The sequence below is a fragment of the Phaenicophaeus curvirostris genome, chromosome 2 (assembly GCF_032191515.1).
Source record: "Phaenicophaeus curvirostris isolate KB17595 chromosome 2, BPBGC_Pcur_1.0, whole genome shotgun sequence".
In the NCBI taxonomy this organism is placed as follows: Eukaryota; Metazoa; Chordata; class Aves; order Cuculiformes; family Cuculidae; genus Phaenicophaeus; species Phaenicophaeus curvirostris.
The window spans coordinates 46795143-46815546 of record NC_091393.1 but is presented as its reverse complement, the minus strand read 5'-3'; the positions used below and the strand labels follow the sequence as shown (position 1 = coordinate 46815546).

The 20404-nt window shown below is 40.7% G+C and overlaps 1 protein-coding gene across 2 annotated transcripts; it reads left to right on the top strand.

Annotated features, from left to right (window-relative positions):
* The first annotated feature begins 1740 nt into the window (after positions 1-1740).
* On the top strand, positions 1741-20107 carry SLC18B1 (solute carrier family 18 member B1). 2 transcript variants are annotated; one of them, XM_069851871.1, is made up of 14 exons: positions 1741-1827; positions 2366-2505; positions 3536-3631; positions 5288-5361; positions 6124-6271; positions 8659-8815; positions 10232-10368; positions 11942-12043; positions 13021-13112; positions 15142-15237; positions 15995-16069; positions 17526-17619; positions 17719-17765; positions 19259-20107. In XM_069851871.1, the coding sequence occupies exons 1-14, from the start codon at positions 1791-1793 to the stop codon at positions 19329-19331; spliced, it is 1368 nt and encodes a 455-aa protein (XP_069707972.1). In that variant the 5' UTR covers positions 1741-1790; the 3' UTR covers positions 19332-20107. The 2 variants fall into 2 exon arrangements, with proteins under 2 accessions (XP_069707972.1, XP_069707973.1); XM_069851872.1 differs by lacking the exon at positions 1741-1827 and adding an exon at positions 4016-4041 and having other exon boundaries at positions 2370-2505; positions 19259-20105.
* The last annotated feature ends 297 nt before the right edge of the window (positions 20108-20404 follow it).

Genomic DNA, 20404 nt, shown 5'->3' with positions numbered 1-20404 from the left:
CTTCACAGCCATAATATATGCCACACACAATATATTGTCAAAATAGCCTCCAGCAAAGGAATGTGTGGCAGCTCATTTTTTGGCTGCTAAATATTTTTTTAGGTTTCTTAATCTTGTCATAAGAAAGTAATTCTGCTTTTTCCTGTCACATGGAGTGTGAGATTCTAAAGTTAGGCACATGGCAACATTTGATCTGGATTGTCCTTATTATGACTTTTAATATAACTGGTGACTAGATGGAATACTGATGGCCTTGTTAAAATACTGCTTTTAAGAAGTAATCAACATTTTTTCTCTTCAAGAAAGAGATAGTCTGTCTTATATTACATTTTGAAAAGGTCTCCAGCTCATGCTTGATCTCCTTCCTCACTTTCCTCCCCTCCTGATAGGAACTTGTGCCAAATGTGCTGATTATACCATCTCTTCCTCACCTCCAGCTTAGATTTACTCCTGGCCAGTTTGCAACTATTAATTCTCATAACAATATTTTTTTTTTTTTTTTAGCTCTTCTGTTACTGTTTTGTGGTTCCTGTAACTTGCAAGAGGCTGTGTAGGTGATGATCGGTCTTTCTCGGTCTGTTAGTCCGAAGAAGCTATCCTGAATCTCCCTTTGGTATGGAAGACAGAGATGGATGAATGCTTATGCTTTGACGGCACATCAGCAGTCCTTCAGTAACTGCCAGCTACTCCCGAGGAATCTTAGCAAGGCTAAGCCAAAGTGGTTCAGTTTTCAGGAACTGTAATTGGGTTTGTCAACCTAAGTAAGGCAGAGTACCCAGAGCTGATCCCTCCTTTATCATCCAGATTTCCTGTGATGTATCTGTTGGGTCCCTGGCTCTCCATGGTCCCTAGCAGTCAGAACAGCGTAATATTCATAAATTGTCTGAGCTCCTGGTTTAATAGACTTGGGATTTACACTGCCATTGTAAGGCTTTTCTATAACATGTACTGTGCTGCTTGTCAGAAACATATGGAACAGGTTGCCCAGAGAGGCAGTTGATGCCCCATCCCTGGAAACATTCAAGGTCAGGTTGGATAGGGCTCTGAGCAGCCTGGTCAAGTTGAAGATGTACCTGCTCATTGCAGGGGGACTGGACTAGATGACATTCTGGTGTCTTCCAATACAAACCATTCTATATCTCTATGATCTTCCTAGTGCCCAGGAGAGGTACAGTTGTATTCATCTTTCTCTGCTGCCTCTTTGGTTTTCTTCACCTGTAACCTGTCACAGAATCACAGAACGTCCTGAGTTGGAAGAGACCCACAAGGATCAAGTCCAGCTCCTGTCTAAGCCCAGCGCACCTGCGCAGTGTCACGCTTTACCCGCTCCAGTAAGTAGAATCATAGAATAGTTTGGGTTGGAAGGGACCTTAAAGATCATCCAGTTCCAACTCCTGCCATGGGCAGGGACACCTCCCACCAGCCCAGGCTGCCCAAGGCTCCATCCAACCCGGCCTTGAACACCTCCAGGGACGGGGCAGCCACAGCTTCCCTGGGCAACCTGTGCCAGTGCCTCACCGCCCTCACGGTGAAGAAATTCCTCCTTATGTCTAGCCTAAATCTGCCCCTCTCCAGTTCATACCCCCTGCCCCTCATCCTATCGCTACAAGCCTTTGAAAACAGTAAGCAAGCGGTTCCCTTGTTGGGAACCAACAAGGCTCCCGCCGCCGCCCGCGGGTCGCTCCCTTCTCCCCGCGGCGCGGCGGGTTCCGCGGCCCGATCATGCGCAGTGGTGCCGGCGGGGCGGTGCGGCCCCGCGCCGGCCATTGCGGGCACGACGCTCCGTCCCCATGGGCAGCCGTGCGGAGGGCGGCGAGCGGTCCCCAGGTGCGAGGGCCGGGGGCTCCGCGGGGCCGGGCGGGGCCGGGGGCGCCGCGCCTAGAGCGCGGTCCGCACCGCGGGGGCTGCGCGCCGGGGCGAGCCGAACACGCAGCGAGGCTTCGTTTAGTGCCCCGGAGCCGGGAGCGAACAAGTTTTGTGCGGATTTCAGTGTACAAATTGTAATTCCCTCTGCCGGTTTGTAATACTATTTTCTTTTTCTCCTTCTCTTTTTTCCCCTTTTCCCTCTCTGTTTTTCCCCTTCCCTCTCTCTCTTTCCCCTTCCCTCTCTCTCTTTCCCCTTCCCTCTCTCTCTTTCCCCTTCCCTCTCTCTCTTTCCCCTTCCCTCTCTCTCTTTCCCCTTCCCTCTCTCTCTTTCCCCTTCCCTCTCTCTCTTTCCCCTTCCCTCTTCCCTCCCTCTCTTCCCTCCCTCTCTGTTCTCCCTCCCTCTCTGTTCTCCCTCCCTCTCTGTTCTCCCTCCCTCTCCTCCCTCCGTCTCTCTCTCTTCTTGTTTTCCCTTCTCTCTCTCTCTCTCTCTCTTTTTCAGAAGATGATGTGCCAGAACCACTTGGTGAGGAATCAAGAAGGCTCACCAGAGAACAGCTATTTGTCTTGGCTGCAACAGCTTTAATAAACTTCAGTTCAATGATATGCTACTCAATCCTGGGACCCTTTTTCCCTTCAGAGGTAAACAGCCAATTTAGCCAGCTACTATTTAGGTTATTTTTTTGGCATGTTGAAACTTTAAACGTTATCTTGAACACCTGGCTCTAAGTCTTTTCGGTAGTGATAAACTCGTGCTGGCTAGAAAGATTACAGCATATGTAGTGGTGACCTGGATCGTGTCCATGGACTAATTTCATCCTCATGGCTGCGGAGAAGACAGGAGGCTAACGATATGAGATAGAAGTTTAAATGGATGCTTTGAGAAGTTAAATATTTTTTTTGTCCAGTGTTGTGCAGTGGTTAGGAGAGCTGAGCTTAAAATTCTGGCCATGTCCTCCTGACTTGTGTATCAATGGCCTTAGCCACTCAATGACTTTTTTATTTATAGCTACCTTTCTTTTAACTCATGCTGGGCTATCATTCACTATGTTAAACTGCCTCACCTAGCAACTGGAGGGGGAAAAACTGTCTGCTTATATTGAGTGAATGCAGTTAAATATGAGATGGAAGAAAAAATGTGGTGCCTTTGCAGCAGGATTTCATTTCTCTCATGACCAAATTGTTCCCAAATATTAACAAAGAAACGTTAAGATTATTTTTTACTGTGACAACTCTGCTTGTATCCAAGGAATTGTATTTTTCCAGGTGGATAAGTCAGAAGTTTGCCTGGTGTGTTATTCAAAAGGCACGATGAGGATAACAGATACCTGCTCACTGCCCTCTTGTCGTGCAAGGGATCAAAGCTTTATAGTTTGCTCTGTTCTACACCAGCTGAAGCCACCTATATAAAGGCTGGTTGCCTGTTCACTAGTTCAGCAAACAGCACAGTGTTTCTGTTCATTGAAGAATGGCTGTTGCTTTTCCCTTGATTACAAATAGCTTAAGTAGAAGTGGAACATCTCTTTAAATTGCTGTTTTGTTACCTTATGAGCCCCTGTTGCCTTTGAGAAAGGAAACTACTTTGTAACTGCATTTATAGGCAATTTAAAAAAAATATGCAAGGCATGAATGTTATTCACCTCTCTTTATGCAATTATGATGTTTTTTACAGGCAGAAAAAAAAGGTGCCAGTAACACCATCGTTGGCCTGATTTTTGGATGTTTTGCTTTGGTCAATTTCTTGACTTCTTTGATCTTGGGGAATTATGTAAGTATAATTGAAGCTGTAACCTATTTCTGTGATGACACAGGTTGGTACATGGAGACAGTTCTCTAAGGCTGAGAAAAGCAGCGTCTCTTCAGTTGTACTCCTGCTGGCCAGTCAGTCTGAATCTAATCTAACTCATGTCAGCACAATTTAAAAATTACTCTTCTGCAGTGTTTGAAGGTAGAGTAGGGTGGCAGACATGTAGTTTCTCAGGTTAGCTGTTCTGTTTACTTTTGATCAATTTTGAATTTTGATCAATTCTCCTTGCTATTACAATTCTCCTTTCTATTTCCCCATTCCCCCCATTTTATTTATTGCACTTACTTATATGTTCTGTTTGCTTTTGGCAATGTTCTTAAGGTGTTTTGTTTTCTTTTTCTTTAGTTAGCTGCACCCCTTCTTCTTTTCTGGTATGTTTTCTTTTTCTTAACATTTCCTCCTATTATGACTCTGCTGTTTAATACTGTTTCCCCTTTCACCTCATTATACAGCAATATAAGATAAATGTCTCCAGTTCTTGCAACTTCAGTTTTCCCACAGATTCAGGATTTTTATCATGCTGGAGAAGTTACAAAGAAATTCTGTAAGAATTTGCTTATTTACATGCTGGAGCACCACTGCCTTTGTATTTTTGCTAGGGCTGCTCAGGATCATAACTTAAGTTGGGGCTGCTGCAGTTTCACAGTCTTCTGTTTCTTTGGCTGGGCAGTCTCTTTGCTGACCCCATGATGAATGATTTTCTCTGGTGGTGAGGTGGCTCATCAAGGTGCCAGAAAAGTGCCATTGATAAGTCCAGTCTCAGTGCCTGTGATCTCTTTCAACTATGGCACATCCCTCACTGAGTGATTTGCAAGAGAGAGCAAGTGCGCCATCCTGCAGAGAGATGAAGTGAGCACCAATAGAGGTGGACAATCAGTAATCAGAAAGCCTGAGAGTTTCAGTGAAACTCAGTAATGTACAGGCTTTAGCAATAATGGCTGAAATGTGGGGACTTTGTCGAGGCCTAAACAAGAAAAGAGTCTGAAATACATGCTGTCCTAAGGGGAAGTTACAGCATGGAGTTAGAAACTCAAATGTACTTTGTTATGGGACTGAGTTAGCTTTATGACACGCCTCTCATCATCCTTTACTCTAGTGATTGAGTCTGAAATGAAGGAAGGTGGGATCCTTTCCCTGATAATGAATGGGGAAGCTTGAATCTGCCATGCTTCCTATGCCAAATCTTTGTGCTATTAAATGTTGTGGTAAATTTGCTTTAAAATCAGCTTCTGTTGACTCTCCTGAGCCATATACGTGGCAGATACTGCTGGCTTGGCATCACTGACAAGGAAGGACAGGGAATGTATTACTCTCTGTCTGCTTATAATGAGGAATGCTGCTATAACCTACTGCTCTGCAGAAGCTGTGGCTTGCTGCTGTGAAATAGTTAACTGTACCATTGTCTTACTATTCTGAAAACTGGGTTAAGTCACTTAACCGTTTAGAATATTTTTAGGTTCAGTATTACGTGAAGGCACATCAACAGGAGCAGCGTCTCCAGATCTTCTAGTTACGTATGCTACAAAGTGCCCATAATGTTTTGATTTCTTAACAGTTACTTTGAAAGATTTTTGATCTAGTCTTGAAATAATAACATGCAAAAATCGTATTTTACAGCTTACACAGATTGGAGCAAAATTCATGTTTGTGGCAGGGATGTTTGTTTCAGGATGTGTGACTATTCTGTTTGGGTGAGTAATCTTTGTTGGTTGGTTTTGTTGCATTGGTCTTCTAAGAATTTTCACCCACATGAAAAGCTAGACACAAACCAAAACTGGAAACAGTTGAGCATCTTTTGAATGTTGGTTAGGTCACCTGATGTTTTGCATCTTTATTTTTATCTATCCCTTGTGAAGCAGAATGACTACTTCTCTGTTTTAGTAGATTTCAAAGCCTGTTTAGTACTTCGAAAGCAAAGGAGGAAGGATCTACATGTTTAAATAACTACCATAGTTGATGAACAGCAAAAAGACTGTGGAAGTGCAGCAATAAGAGAGCTATTTATGCATAATGTTTTAATTAGACTGTTCCTAAAAATATTGAGTGCAAATGAGAAGTTTTGACTGGCTGGTGGAGAGGCTAAGCCACTCATTTTAGCAAAGTAAGTTTTATTGACATTGACAGAAGCTTTTATTAGGTAGTTGTAACTCATTGCATCAGACTCCTTGCACAGTTGCTTGGAGAAGCTATGAAATAAAATAGACTGCAGTACTGGAGTTTTCCACAGGCTTTTCACCACCAAAGAAAGAGGAAAAGGAGGAAGTTGCCAGAAATAGTTTGGCAGACTTTGAATGACTTCACTAATGTGATTCAAAAAAACACAGTAACAGGAAGCATTGAGCGTCTTATAACTGTATCCTTTAATGAGTAAGAAATGATGCTCCAAGGCCTTTAGTAGATGACTTGCTGCACCCTGAGGGATGTGTTTACTGTTTCTAGGGTTTTTTTTTCAGAATGCTGGACAAGGTGCCAAGTGGACCAATGTTCATTGGTTTGTGCTTTTTAGTTAGAGCAATGGATGCAGTAGGTTTTGCAGCGGCAATGACAGCGTCGTTTTCAATCCTTGCGAAGGCATTTCCCAATAATATAGCTACTGTCCTGGTAAGTGCAAAAAACAGTGTTACTGCTGACTACTTACAATATGATAAATTGCCAGTAGGCAGCCTAGAACCAGGAGGAGAAAATCTGCTGTCTCATATGCAGGCGTATTTGGAATCATAACATAATGTTTGTAGCCCCGAATCACAATCCAGACCTTAGCAAAACTCCGATCAGATACAAATTGAGCAGTATGTATTGGTTGTTTATCTTTTGAAGACAGCTGAACATTGATTGCAGTAATCACCTCTTCAGTTGAAATCAGTCTGTTGAATTACTAGTACAGCTTTTAGTGATTGCTTCTGTATGAATGGTAAGAATCCATGTGGATTTGTTGAATAAATTTGATTAGCTCATTTAAATAGTGTTGATTTAAATGACTGAAAGATGCAAGACTGGAAACAATTTTGGTTTCACTTCTCTATTGATAAAAGTGATGTATGAGAAGAGGAGAGCTAGAACTTCTTGAAATCTGGCGGACAATATTTCTGGTTATCAATGATTCATTTTGACCAGAGACCTTTATATAGTCATTTTAAGAATGCTATGGAAAAAAAAGAATTTTCTTTTTCAATGAATTCTGGTTTCAATTCAAACATGATGTGAAGCTGAAAATAGGTTTTGGTGATGGTCACCTTAAGACCACAATCAGAAATGCCACACAAGCTGTGGCTTGGTAGCCGCCCTTGTTTAAAATCTAGAGAGGGTGCTGCCAGAAGACAGATCACTTCTAAATATTGATCTGTTTGCCATATTATGTACTCTAACATCTTGTTCTGCATGAGAATAAAAGCTTTTGAAATTAATTCCTGTAAACTTACTTTCATTAAATGGATGTGATGGGGAGTTCTTGTTACTGTGAGCTCTGCTCATGGTGGTGGCAGAGGCAGGAGGAAAAGCTGATTAGCTGAAGCAAGGTGCATCTTGTGTTAAAATTGTAGAGCCTGAAGGGAGTGGATGAGAGATTTTTAGCCTTTCATTCCATTGCTTTCTTGACAGTGCTAGGTATTGAAAACCAGGTTCCTCTCCTTACCCTTTTGTTACCAGTTTTCAGCCCACATTTTGTCCATTGCATAGCCTAGAGAATGTATGAGGAAATTATTAAATGTAGCCCTGTCAGCGTTATAAAAGTGGGAAATTCACTATCTGTCAAGATGATCCTTCCTTTGGAGGAGGTATAAACTTCAGAATGTAAGCAATATCACTTTTCTTACAATATAAGATTTAGCTTATCCTCCCCTAATCTGTAATAATGCAATGCCTCATCTCCCTTATCCTGCAATAACGTATTAACTTAAAAGGATTAAATGATGTGCAGCCTGATTTGAACTGAAGTCTTAACAATCAGAAATAGCATTATTTGGATGTAGCTGTGTTAAGCCATGAGCATATGTTGAATTTTACCAAAATGTCTCAAATCCATCTAGAACTAATTTTGAGGACTTGCTAGTCATGCTGTTAGTAATTATGTCATTTCCTAGGCAAGGAAAAGTCTGGGGCGCTAGGCTTATCTAAAGTAAAGAACTTGTCTCTTACTGACTATGCCTTCTTCGAGACCATTTGACCACTCTGATTAGTCTCAGTAAAATTGAAGATGAGGATGAATCTCTGTACTATCTTTCTGGGTCTCAGAAGTTAGTAAGACTTTAACTGCAGGCAGTTATTACCACTACCTGTTATTTGCTAAAAGGGGATGGTCTAAGCACTGATTAGTCAAGTATTGAGAGACATGTTGACGGTGGTCATTATGGCGTAGTAACACAAGATTTAAGTGTAACTGTTTTGTTGTACTTTTGAAAAAAGTTTAAGGTCTTATAAAATGTGCCATATTATTAAATTCTAGCTAAATTAATCTGACTTACGCCCATTGAAGTTTCACTGTTATTTCTTGCTCCTAGTTAGTGAATCCAAACAGTCTATTACAGAGAGGAAGCTTTAACTCAGCACATGTGCCTCATCCCACAAGATAATTAGTCATCCAAGTGGCTTATTTGGGTCCTCCCCCTCAGGCTGGCACATAACTGTAGGTGGGATAGATGATCACTTCAGCCCAAGTTGTCTTACAGATGCTTTACATCAGTAGAGCATATGCATTGCCTCAGGACTGGGATGTGTTAGGTGACAACAGAGTGGCTGATGCCACAGAACAGGTGTTTCCCCCATAGTGAAGCAAAGAAGGTGATTGCTGTTGTGCAGGCAGCGGTGAAATTCCTCTTGCCGCATTGTGAAGATCTGTATTAGCCTCTTAATGATGCTGTAGGTTTTTCTTTTTCAGTAGCCTGACTATGTTGTGCTCCTCCTCAGAAAAATGGATTGTTTTTTATTGTTACACTAGAGTTTCTCAGGGTTCTTTTTTTTTTTTTTTTCTTGCTTTCTTTTTCATCCTTTAGGGCAGCCTTGAAATTTTTACAGGACTTGGACTGGTGCTTGGCCCGCCTTTAGGTGGCTTTTTGTATCAATCATTTGGCTATGAGGTCCCTTTCATTACACTGGGATGCATAGTGTTGGTCTTAGTGCCTGTGAATATGTGCATATTACCAACGTATGGTAAGCACCCTTCTTCCAGTATCCTTCACACACCTTAATTTCTCATGTATATAAATATGTTTTAGAAAAATATTAGTTTCTGAATTGTGATGCAACTCAGATGGCAAAGCTCCAGCTGAATTAACTTGTGATCTTCATCAGGCGTGCAGATGGCCTGGAATGAATCCAGCATCTCATGTTTGTCTCTGCAAACACTAGGAACTTTGTGTGGAAGTTATCTGGTATAAATTTTTGTTTTCTTTTGTCTGTTTAGCTTCAGGGCTTGTAAAGGATTAGTTATGTCTTCTTTGTATCATCTTGTCATTGGAGAAAAGCTGGAGATAGGTTTTGCCTAAAGCACAAGAATTTAACGTGTTTGAGGGGAAACAGAGGGGAAGAAAAAGAATTACAGGGAGAACAAAAAGTATCTATTTGTAATGAATGATACAGGATCTTATTAACATGAAAGAAGGCTGAATATAATAAATGAGGGGTTTAACTAAAGTGGTGGAGGTCATATAAATCTGATCAAATTTTAGATGGTCCTGCTTTGGATGGAAAGTAAAAGTTACAGATAAGTCTTCACACAGGATTGTAACTCCAAGGCTACAGTTCTGTTAGTCTGTTCTAGTTTTTATTAAAAACTAATAACTTTACATTTTTAAAATATTTTTTACTTTTAAACATGAAAATCTTGGAGAACAACTTCATATATATGCTTTTAGAAGAAGATTACTGTGGTTAATCCTGTGCTGCTACTGCTGGCTTTCCCTCCACACCTCCCCAGACTCTGAAATTGTATGGAGTCACGGTATTACTAGCCAGTTTGAAACCACATTAATGAATGTCAGCTCTGAGCTGGTGGATGCTAATGAGTGAACTTCTAGTTCTATGTATGCTTTGAGACCATATTCAACTATTAAAGCACCAACAGCATCAGGAAGAGAGCTTGCCTTAGAAGTGACATCTGAAGGAAGTTTTCCATCTAGAGTATAAACTGAATGTGCAGGAGACCTAAATGACTAGTTGCTTAAAAATTCAGAGAGATTTCAACTGTGTTATTCTGACTGCGTATGAATGGTTCATGCATGTGTGCATGTTGTTTTCAGACATATCCATGAGATATTGGTTGTATGAGGGCTAGTGGGGAAGTAACCTTATTTTTACATAATTGGGATACTGTATGCCTTTGTTCTTTTTAAGCTGGGGATTTGCAACGTTGGAGTTTAAGTTGTGTAATTCTTTTATTCACCTATCAAATTTGGGGTTGGTGTTTTTTTTGTATAAAAATGGCACAGTGCATCATGGTGTACTCCTGACTTTCATTTGTTAGATAGTGAGTAGTAGGACTAGAAAAAGGGAAATACTGATTTATTTTCTAATGCAGTTTATGATGCTGAAAATAATGCAATTTCCCCACCGTTTGTCTTGAAACAGAATCAATGCCTGGCAAGGACTCCTTTTGGAAGCTCGTTCTTCTGCCGAAAGTCTTAATGCTCTGTCTTATTATATTTTCTATAAGCGTATGCTTGGGCTTTTTGGATCCCACAATGTCTCTATTTATCCTAAAGAAGGTAAGTCCTGTTAGCATGCAGGGAAGTCTTAAGTTGCTAAAGAGTAAATAACTGGTTATAAATGTGATTTAAATATCGTAATGGAATAAAGCCTTATCCAGCTAAACTGCTTTAATTATTATCTGTTAATAACATGATTTCCAAATGAGGAAATGTAAGATCTTTAAAAATGTGTTTTTCCCACTTAACTGACTTTCAGCTGCACAGTATCTTCTCTGAACAGGGCATAGCAGTTTTTTTTTTAAATGAGGAACTTTTCTCCTTTCTGAAAGCAAATTCTGTAAAACTGCAACTGTCACTAATGGTGTTATATCTTGTGATGTGGACATTTGTTTTCGAGTACAAGATGTAACAGCTTTGCTTTCTTTATCAGCAATGTCAAAATTAAACTGAGTGCAACTATGTAGCCTGCCAGCTGACTTCCTCACTCGTTTATTAAGAAGGCCATTTTATTTAGTTAGTTTTTATTTAGTTAGTTGTTTCCTACTTAATTTGATTTGTTTGTTTATTTTTCCCGTAGTGTTTAAAGGAATGAATTTGAAGTAAACACTTTAAGATTCTGTTGCTCTGTGAAATTAAGCATTGCTTTTTGAGTAGTTTAGCATTTTGCAGATTGTTGTGCTCCTACTTTTTGTCTGTCTAGTCCAGTACTTTGAGCACTCCTCCAGGGTGGAGGAGAATTGATGCTAACCTTTTCCATAAGTGAATATACATCTTCCACCTCCCAGGAGGTATCTAATTATTTCACTGTACAATATTGCATGCTGGTGTGTCTCTTTGCCTTCTGTCTTCTCTGTGCTAACAGATAACTTGCTGTAAAAGCACTGCAGCCTTCTTGGCAGGTATTCTAGCCAATAAATTAGAGTTATTATCATGTGCTTGCATACGGCAAGGAAATAGTGAATATTTATGAAGTCCGTGCCACAAGAAACATCTTGGAATACCTTCTAACTGGAGTTAAAGTACTTATTTGAGAGTAGTATGCTTTTGGTTCATTACACATTTTGTTTCACTACAGAAATGTGACCGTGTTAGGGGTGTGTAGACCTCAGGGCGCTTGCAAAAAGCTTCTTACTCATTCTCATAAAAATCCTCCTTTAGCTGAAAAGCCAGAGTTGTTGTATAGCACTGCTTACTTTTTTAAGATGCACTGATTACCAGAGGATGAGTACAGCGTTTATGCTTTTCTAAGTGGATATAAAACTAAAGACTAGAGAGGTAAAGACTATATCCATCTGAATTTCACTGTCTGAAGTGTCTGTTTCAAATATGCCAGATATTAATGTTAGAATACAGTGTGCTGGTGTAGGGACATAGCATAGTGTTTCCTTCTGAGATTATTTAGGAGTACAGTTGTGTACAGAGGTGTTTCCTCTCCATGCTTAGCAATGGAAGTGGAAGGAAACTGGAGCTCAGCTGAGCCCATCAAGTACTTGGAATACATCTGTATGCTATCGATAAAATACTTTAAATCATGCATTTAAGTATTTTGATCTAAACAATAATTCTTGGATTGTCCTTTAATGACTGTAGAGTATATGTTTTGATGTTTTGTTTGTCTTCCTTCCCATAGTTCAAACTCCCAGCTGGCTATGTGGGCTTGGTATTCCTCGGTTTGGCTCTCTCATACTCCCTGTCTTCTCCACTCCTTGGACTCCTAAGTGACAAACTGCCAGTGAGTGTTACCCTACTGTTTGTGCAGGATTAGTAAAGCACTCTGTACATTTAGTCAAAACTGGACGACTTCCCATGTTGAAGTGATGTGTGTAGACCTGGTCCTGTAAAAGGATCTGTCTTTTAAGACCTTGCATGTGTTCTGAATACTGCCAATGTGAAGGTCTGTTTTGCTATGTCCAGGTAATGTCTAAAATAATAAAGGATGTCAGACAAGTATCCTGTAGTTGAGATGTGTTGAGCTTTTCCAGTGGACTAAGCACAATCTGTTTCCAGCCCATATTGAATGGAGAGTGGGAAAACATGCCCATGGGTTTGACCACACGTAACTTTCAACAGCTTTTGAAAAGAGGAGTAAAGATGTTCTGGTTAGCTGTATTGACTTTATCTCTTAGGAAGTATAATACCGAAATTAGATCAGCACACTGACTGACTGTAGTTCTCTAGCTCTTAACTGCACCATAGAAGAAAGAGACTTGAACAGCAATACACCTAAAACTGCCTGGTTAGCAGCCACTGCTTACTGATCAAGAAAACCTAGACTTTGAATGCTGTGCATAAAGGACAGTGACAGTTTTCTGACACTGGTTTTTTTGTGACACAAACTAATAATGGCCTTTGTACATGAGAATTACATGCAATACTATATGATATTCCTTGTACTGAGGACTTTGCTAATAGAGAAGCACTGTTACTCAGTATCCTGAATCAATCTCTGTATTAAGCAGCTCCTGCCGGTGATTGCATTGGTGGTGAGGAAGCGTGCATTCAGAGTTTCTTGATGGTGTTCAGAACTGGCAAAGAAATTGTGAATTCCCAGTTTGTGTGTAATGGTGGTCTCTAAAGGAGCAGTACTTCCCCGGAGATGAAGAGGGGTGTTAGGACAGACAAAACAGTTATATCATATCATATATCATATCATATCATATCATATTATTCGTATCTTAAAATTATGTACCTCTTCCTTTTCTTTCACAGTACCTCAGGAAGTGGTTGCTAGTGTCTGGAGGCCTAATAACAGCACTGTGCTTTTTCATGTTAGGACCTGCTCCTGTACTGCACATTGAAAGGTACAGAACTGCCTCTTCTTCACTTGCCCCCTTATGTCATGTTTTTGTGACAGCTGTCATGACCATAGTCGTGTATGTTCACAAGTCTGTAATTAGCACCTCTGACCATGAAAAAGAATTTTCTTAGCTTCTAACATAAGACTATGAATGTAAAGCAGTGAAAGCATCTGAAAATGGAGATTGTGCAGCTTCATACAGTAGATGCTTTTGCTTTACTTTTTACTGTTACTATGTTTGTTCATGTTAATGTGTGTGATGGGAAGAACACTGCTTTTTGTTTTCCTTTCATCTCAGTTCTGTGGCCTGGGTGAACAGGGAGCTTTTGCTGGCTCTTTGCGGGGCCAGTCACGTTTAATATCTTTATCAATGGATCTAGATAAAGGAGTTGAGTGCTCCCCCAGTAAGTTTGCAGATGACGCTAACGTAGGCGGGAGTGTTAATCAGCTGGAGAATGGAAAGGCTCTGCAGAGAGATCTGGACAGGCTGGATTGATAGGCTGAGGTCAGTTGTATGAGGTTTAACAAGGCAAAGTACTGTGTCCTGCACTTCAGTTACAGCAACCCCATGCAATGTTACAGGTTTGGAAAGAATGGCTGGAAAGCTGCCTAGCAGAGAAGGAGCTGGGGGTGCTAGTCAACAGCCAGCTGAACATGAGCCAACAGTATGCTCAGGCAGCTAAGAAGGCCAGCAGCATGATGGCTTGTATCCAAAATTGTGTGGCCAGGCAGGGTAGGGAAGTGATTGTTCCCCTCTACTCATCACTGGTGAGGCCACACCTCTAATACTGTGTTCAGTTTTGAGCCCCTCACTACTAGGACACTGAGGTGCTGGAGCACGTCCAGAGGAGGACAACGAAGCTGGTGAAGGGGCTGCAGAACAAGTCTTATAAAGAGCAGCTGAGGGAACTGGGTCTGTTTAGCCTGGAGAAGAAGAGGGGAGACCTTATTGCTCTCTACAACTACCTGAAAGGACGTTATAGCTAGGTGGGTATTGGTCTCTTCTCCCAAGTGACTAGTGATAGGAGGAAATGGCCTCAAGTTGTGCCAGGGGATGTTTAGACTAGGAAAAACTTCTTTACTGAAAAAGTGGTCAAGCATTTTAACAGGCTGCCCAGGGAAGTGATGCAGTCTCCATCCCCGAAGGTGTTCAAAAACCTTGTAGACATGGCACTTTGGGATATAGTTTAGTAGGCATGGTGGTGTTGGGCTGGCAGTTGGACTTGATGATCTTATTTCATCAGTGTTTGTAACTATGGGATTTATTTGCATGGCTGTGCAGCCCTGTTAAATTTTCTTCTCCCTCTCTATAGCTTGCTAATGGAAATGCCAGATTATAGTTTTGTTTTCAGATGGCTAAGTAAAGACAATGTGTCTTGCACCAGAACACTGCATTACTATATCTCTGAAGTTGATTCACAACAAAACACTGCTACATTTACAAAACAGTTGCACAGTCCTTTTGTGATTGGTTTTATACTCTCTTAGGTTAGCTTGCTAGTGTGCAGTATTGGTGAACTTCTTCCTCCTAGACTTCTAATTTTTAAAGAAGATCATACATCTGAAATTGGTGAGATTATATGTTTAAGCTGTTGAGAAAAAGAAATCTGTAGCATCTTCATCATTCTTTTCTTTAGCCAGCTGTATTTGGGTAAAATGTATTAGGCTACAGGATTTTAGCTGCAAATCAGTTGTGCAACAAACCAAGTCTGAAGCTTGGACACATGCATTACTGAGTTAAGATCATCTGTGTACCTCTTGTTTATGTGCTCCTCTTAAAATGAACTGTGTTTGATAAGGAAATATTTAATTTGAGCACAGAATTTTCAAGTTCTTTTACATTTCTTTTTTTTTAAACATAGAACTATAGTTTCAAGTCTTAGTGTTCAGTTAAGTTAGAACTGTTTTGGGGTTCAAGAAACAATTTTCTGGTCAGTCATGGAAAGCTGATATAACAGCCTTAAGTTAAATAGGGCACTTACTTGAAGAGAGTCTTCAGCAGCTAACTTCTTTTAAATGGCTTTTTTTTTCAGTCAGCTGTGGATGTTTGTGCTAATGCTGGTTTTGATTGGCTTTTCCCTTGGCATGAGTGCTATCCCAGTGTTTCCAGAGATACTGCAGTGTGCACAGTAAGTAACTCAGTCCAACACATCTTTTGTGTTACTGGCAGTTGGAAACTGCAACTAACTTGCAGAGGTGAATATAAAGTGGAGTTCTGGTGGGGCTTTTTCCCCTCTTTTTGAGACAAAGGCAGTAAGTAACACTTAAATGCTTCCACTACCTTTTTTTTGTCTTACTAGTTGCTATACTCCAAATATAATCTTGTAAATGTGTACCTATGAACACAATGAAGTCCATCAGACTTTACATCTTATAGTATGGGGCAAGCCATGTGTGCTTTCAAATACGGAGGATTTATATCAGCTTCTGAGAACAACTAATAGCGAGCAGTTTTGACCAGATTTTTGGACTGTATTGGCTTTAACAACTGCATCTACAGGGGACGTACTTGTTCAGAGTACAAGTTCTATGATGCAGCTTGGGAGTAATGACCTAGAAGGGTCTTGATTTACTCTTATTGGTATGTTCCTCTTGGAACACGGTCTTTTGTTCTTACAAGCACTTAACACTTGCCATATGAAACACTGGGAGTGAGCAATGGTGTAATGTTAGGAATCTCAGTCAGAAGACATCAGAAATGAGAAGTAACACCGCAGTCTTCCAGAGAAGCAATGAACTAGAAGGTACAGGGTAAACAGACATGATTCTTGTTAACTGTTTATATTGTGTATAAGTGAAAATGAGAGAAAGAACTTTGCAGGGGAAGGCTGTAGACTGAGACACAATAACGTGCTGTACTACTCCAAGTGGTCTGTCTTTCTGCAGTGAGAATGGATTTGAAGAAGGTCTGAGTCTGCTGGGACTGGTGTCAGGACTCTTCAATGCCATGTGGTCTCTTGGGTATGTATACAGTTGCCTTTTGTAAGCTCTGAGCATTCAGTTGTTCTACACTATAATCACATGAAAGCCTGCTGAATTACAACTGAAGTCTTGCATTGCAGCCGTTGTGTTGACCTTGATTCAAAAGGTTCATTCTGAACAGGAGTCCGCTGGACATGTTAAAACAAAGGGTTTTGTACAATGAACAGGCAACTGAGCTTGTCTTCCTTGAAATGTATTGCCCTGCATATTAAAAAGATGCAGTGATTAAGTGGATGTAATCTTGCACTTCTGTGGGATCATTTTTGTTGTCACAAACCAAGATACTTAATGCTTAATAGGGAGAGTGGTGGACCCTAATTTTCTACAAAGTCTGCCCACATGAAACAAGCTAGAAGATATCTGCTCCTGACTAATTCTGTTCCACGTTTTTTATTTTCCACATTCCTTCCTTTAGTATGGGGCAGCTTAGGATAGAATCTTGTCTTTCATCCACAGCCATTATTTAAGTTCTGTGCTTGTGAAGCTTAGCAGAGTGTGTCTGTGTTTATGACCCAGATGTTGTCACAGAAATGATTGAAAGTCACTCCTGATTGAGTGACCCTTCAGAGTTGTCGTTCAGTGAGAAGTGACAGAGTCCCCCTATTGAGAGACACTTCCAGGACTTTTTCATCTGTCCTTGTAGTCCTCTGTGGCTGCAAGTGTGTTTCAGTGTTACAGATTTGTATCATTTTTTCCAACCTAAATGAAGTTCTAGCTGTCCTGTTTATTTGACATAGGATTTAGCACAGATATAGGTAGTACAATGTTACAAACCCCTGGTTTTTTTTAATAATGTTACCACACATGATTTTATTATGTAACTTGCTTCCAGGAATTCTCTCTAGTTTTATGCAGTTTTGTCCCTTCCTCTAGTGGAGGATAATATCATGTGAGACCTTTCATAAAGTGACAACAACTACGTAACCTTTCATGGCATTCTTAAACGTACATGAAAGTGTCAGGCAGTTACATACAGCTCAACCTTGCAGTGACTGCGTTTGTTACAATGTGGTTCCCCACATGCCTGTATCTGTCAGTCTTTTGTCTTGAAATTTGGAAGGTTTACGTTTTGAGGGATGCGAGTTTAAATTTCTTTTGTGGTAGAAGCGATCTGTATAGATACCCTTTTTGAACATGGTCCTTAGTTGAGCCTCTAAGCCATTCCAGATACAGAAAAGAGCTTTCAGCTTTCTGATGTGGATGCTATTTCCAGGTGAGGAGGTAACTAGACAGGATTACTGGGGACATGGCAAACAAAGAATTAATATTGAGGATTATATGAAAATTAGGTCTATGGAAGACAATTTCTTTGTTGACAAAGGATAGAGAATTGATGAAGGGAGACCGCAAAGTGCAATAAAAAGGTTTTGTGACAATATGATGTATTACCTTTTTTTTGTTTGGGATTCCAATACCTTGTTTTGATTTGTTGCAGGGCATTTGCAGGTCCCACTCTAGGAGGATTTCTAAATGAAAAGCTGGGTTTTGAATGGGCCTCAGCCATCCAAGGAGGATGGGCACTGTTAACTGTAAGTAATTACACATTTTTTGAGTTTTGTATCTGTTGCAATTTAAGCTGTTACATAAGATTATTATTATTACACTTGTAATTTACTGTTTCCTCAAAGGGTCTTGCAGCTGGAATATTCTATATCACTGAGGCAGCAAGGAGAAGGTATGCTGAGATATCTCTTCTTTATTTTACCTGCAGCCATATAAGAGAAACCTTTGAAAGCTCTGCTTCCATTCTTAACTCACTACTGAATTGATAATGAATGACAACATGTGTAGTAAAAATATTGCTTAAATACTTTCTGTACGATTTGCTAAATCCCTACTGACCTAAACTAGGCAGTGCATGTTCTATACAAGGAACAGAACTGAGGTATTAATGAGCAAACCTTACTGATGGTTCTTCCAGGATAGTGTCTATGAGCTGGAATTGGCTAGATATTTGCACCCAGAGAGTAGCAGTCAATAGCTCAATGTCCAGATAGAGATCAATGGTGAATGATGTCCCTCAGGGGCCCATACTGGGACCAATACTGTTTAATGTTTCTTCATCGGTGACATAGACGGTGGGGTCAAGTGCACCCTCAGTAATTTTGCAGATGACTGAAAGCTGAGTGGTGTATTTGAGACACCTGGGGGACAAGATGCCATCCAGAGGGCCCTAGACAAGCTTGAAAAGTGGGCCCATGTGAACATTATGAGGTTCAACATGGACCAGTGCACTGTTCCGCACCTGGGTAGGGGTAACCTCTTGTATCAGTACAGGCTAAGCGATGAATCAATTGAGAGCAGCCCTGCTAAGAAAGGCTTGGGGTACTGGTGGATGAAAAGTTCAACATGAGTCAACGTTGCGCACCTACAGCCCAGAAAGCCAACTGTGTCCTGGGCTGCATCAAAAGAAACGCAGCCAGCAGGTCAAGGATCTGATTATGCCCCTTTACTCAGCTCTGGCAAGATCCCACCTGTAGTACTGTGTAGAGTTTTGGAGTCTTCGGCACAGAAAAGCCATGGACTTGTTGAAGCAAGTACAGAGGAGGGCTGCAAGGGTGATCAAATGGCTGGAGCACCTCTCCTGTGAGGAAAGGCTGAGAGAGTTAGGGTTCTTCGGCCTGGAAAAGAGAAGGCTCCAAGAATGTCTTGCATCCTTTCAGTACTTCGAAGGGTTTTATAAGGAAGATAGGAACAGACTTTTTTAGTAGGGCCTATTGTGATGGGACAAAGGGTGGTGGTTTTAAACTGAAGGAGGGTAGATGGCAGACTATATATGAGGAAGTTTTTTCTAATGGGGGTGGTGAAACACTGGAACATGTTGCTTGGATAGGTGGTAGATGCCCAGTCCCTGGAAACTATCTAAGTCAGATGGGACCAGGCTCTGAGCAACCTGATTTAGCTGAAGATGTCCCTGCTTTTTGCAGGAGGGTTTGACTAGATGACTTCTAAAGGCTCTGTCCAACCCAAACTGTGATTCTGTGAATTTATAAGTGTGAAAGCAATTGTACATGGTTCTGTGCAATAGCAGGGAACCAAATTCAGTGGTTTACAGAGCTCTTTCCGCATAAACTGTGGCTTTTTTGTTATAATGTTGATATAACATAGATGTATCTAGAGAATATTAAACATGTTTCTTCCCTCCTGTTCTTTTCCTTGTGAAAACAGTTCAAGTTCCAGCCTGCAGAATCCTCCTGGTAATAACGAAGAAACAACTCATCTGATGGGCAGTGACACATAGCTAGACATACTTTAAATTCTCTGTTTTCTGTTGTGGTTTAACTTAGCATTGAGATGAGTGGAGTTAGCAGTGTTTTATTATCCTGGAGCTGGGATACAGGATCCCTTAGTGAACAACCAGTTGTGATATAGTTGTAGCTGCATTACTGTTTTGAAACACTGAACACTGAACGCCTTTCTTTTGTAAGTCATCATGTGGATTGGCTGAAGTGATGAGTAACCCTCAGATGTCAGCCTGTTTAATTGCATTCTGTATACAGTGCATCCCTCTATGTGAAGAGGTGTGTTTTCAAATGTCTGGTTTCTATACTTGAGCCTGCTGTATAATATTCTTGGGTAAAGCTACTACTTTACTACCACGATTTTCTATATTTTTTTACAGAAAGTTCATTATCTTGTAATACTTTAACTGATAACGTAAAACGTTGAAACAAGATATGAAATGACAAAGCATTAAGCACAATATTGTTTTCAATAAAGCAACTTTTTTCCTAATTTTGTTAAGGCAACAAGAGTCTGAAATACTTTGTGTCTGCCAGCATTTAATATTATCTTGAAAGTGCCTGAAAATGGGAGGCAAAGGTAATGAAGAGAAGGCTTAGTGTTTCCACACAGAACTAACTGATCTTCAGTCCTGGAGGAGGCTTGGAATTGTGTGTGCATGTATGTATACATATGCACACAGACATATGTATGTTTGTAGTATATATGAAGATTCAACGTGGTATGTGAGAGACTTATTTTGCTAATATATGCCAGCTGGAATATTTGTGCAGATTGCCTCTACAACTCAAAAGTCAAGGGCTGCTGTTTTCCAACTACAGGGGAAAAAAAATCTCATGTCCTTCAGATGCTCAGCAGAAAAAGTCAATTCCCAATCTATTGCATTCAATTCCCAATGTAACTACAGGAATTTGTATAAGAAATACTTCTTTCTCTGCCGGAGCACTTTTTTGTGTGCTAGTATGAAAAACCGCTCTGGTAGCCAGTTGAACTGAGAAGTATCAGGGTAACAAAGGGCAGGCTTCCCCTGGAATATCCTGGCAATAGGTCCCTTTCCTTTTGTGTTGTGAA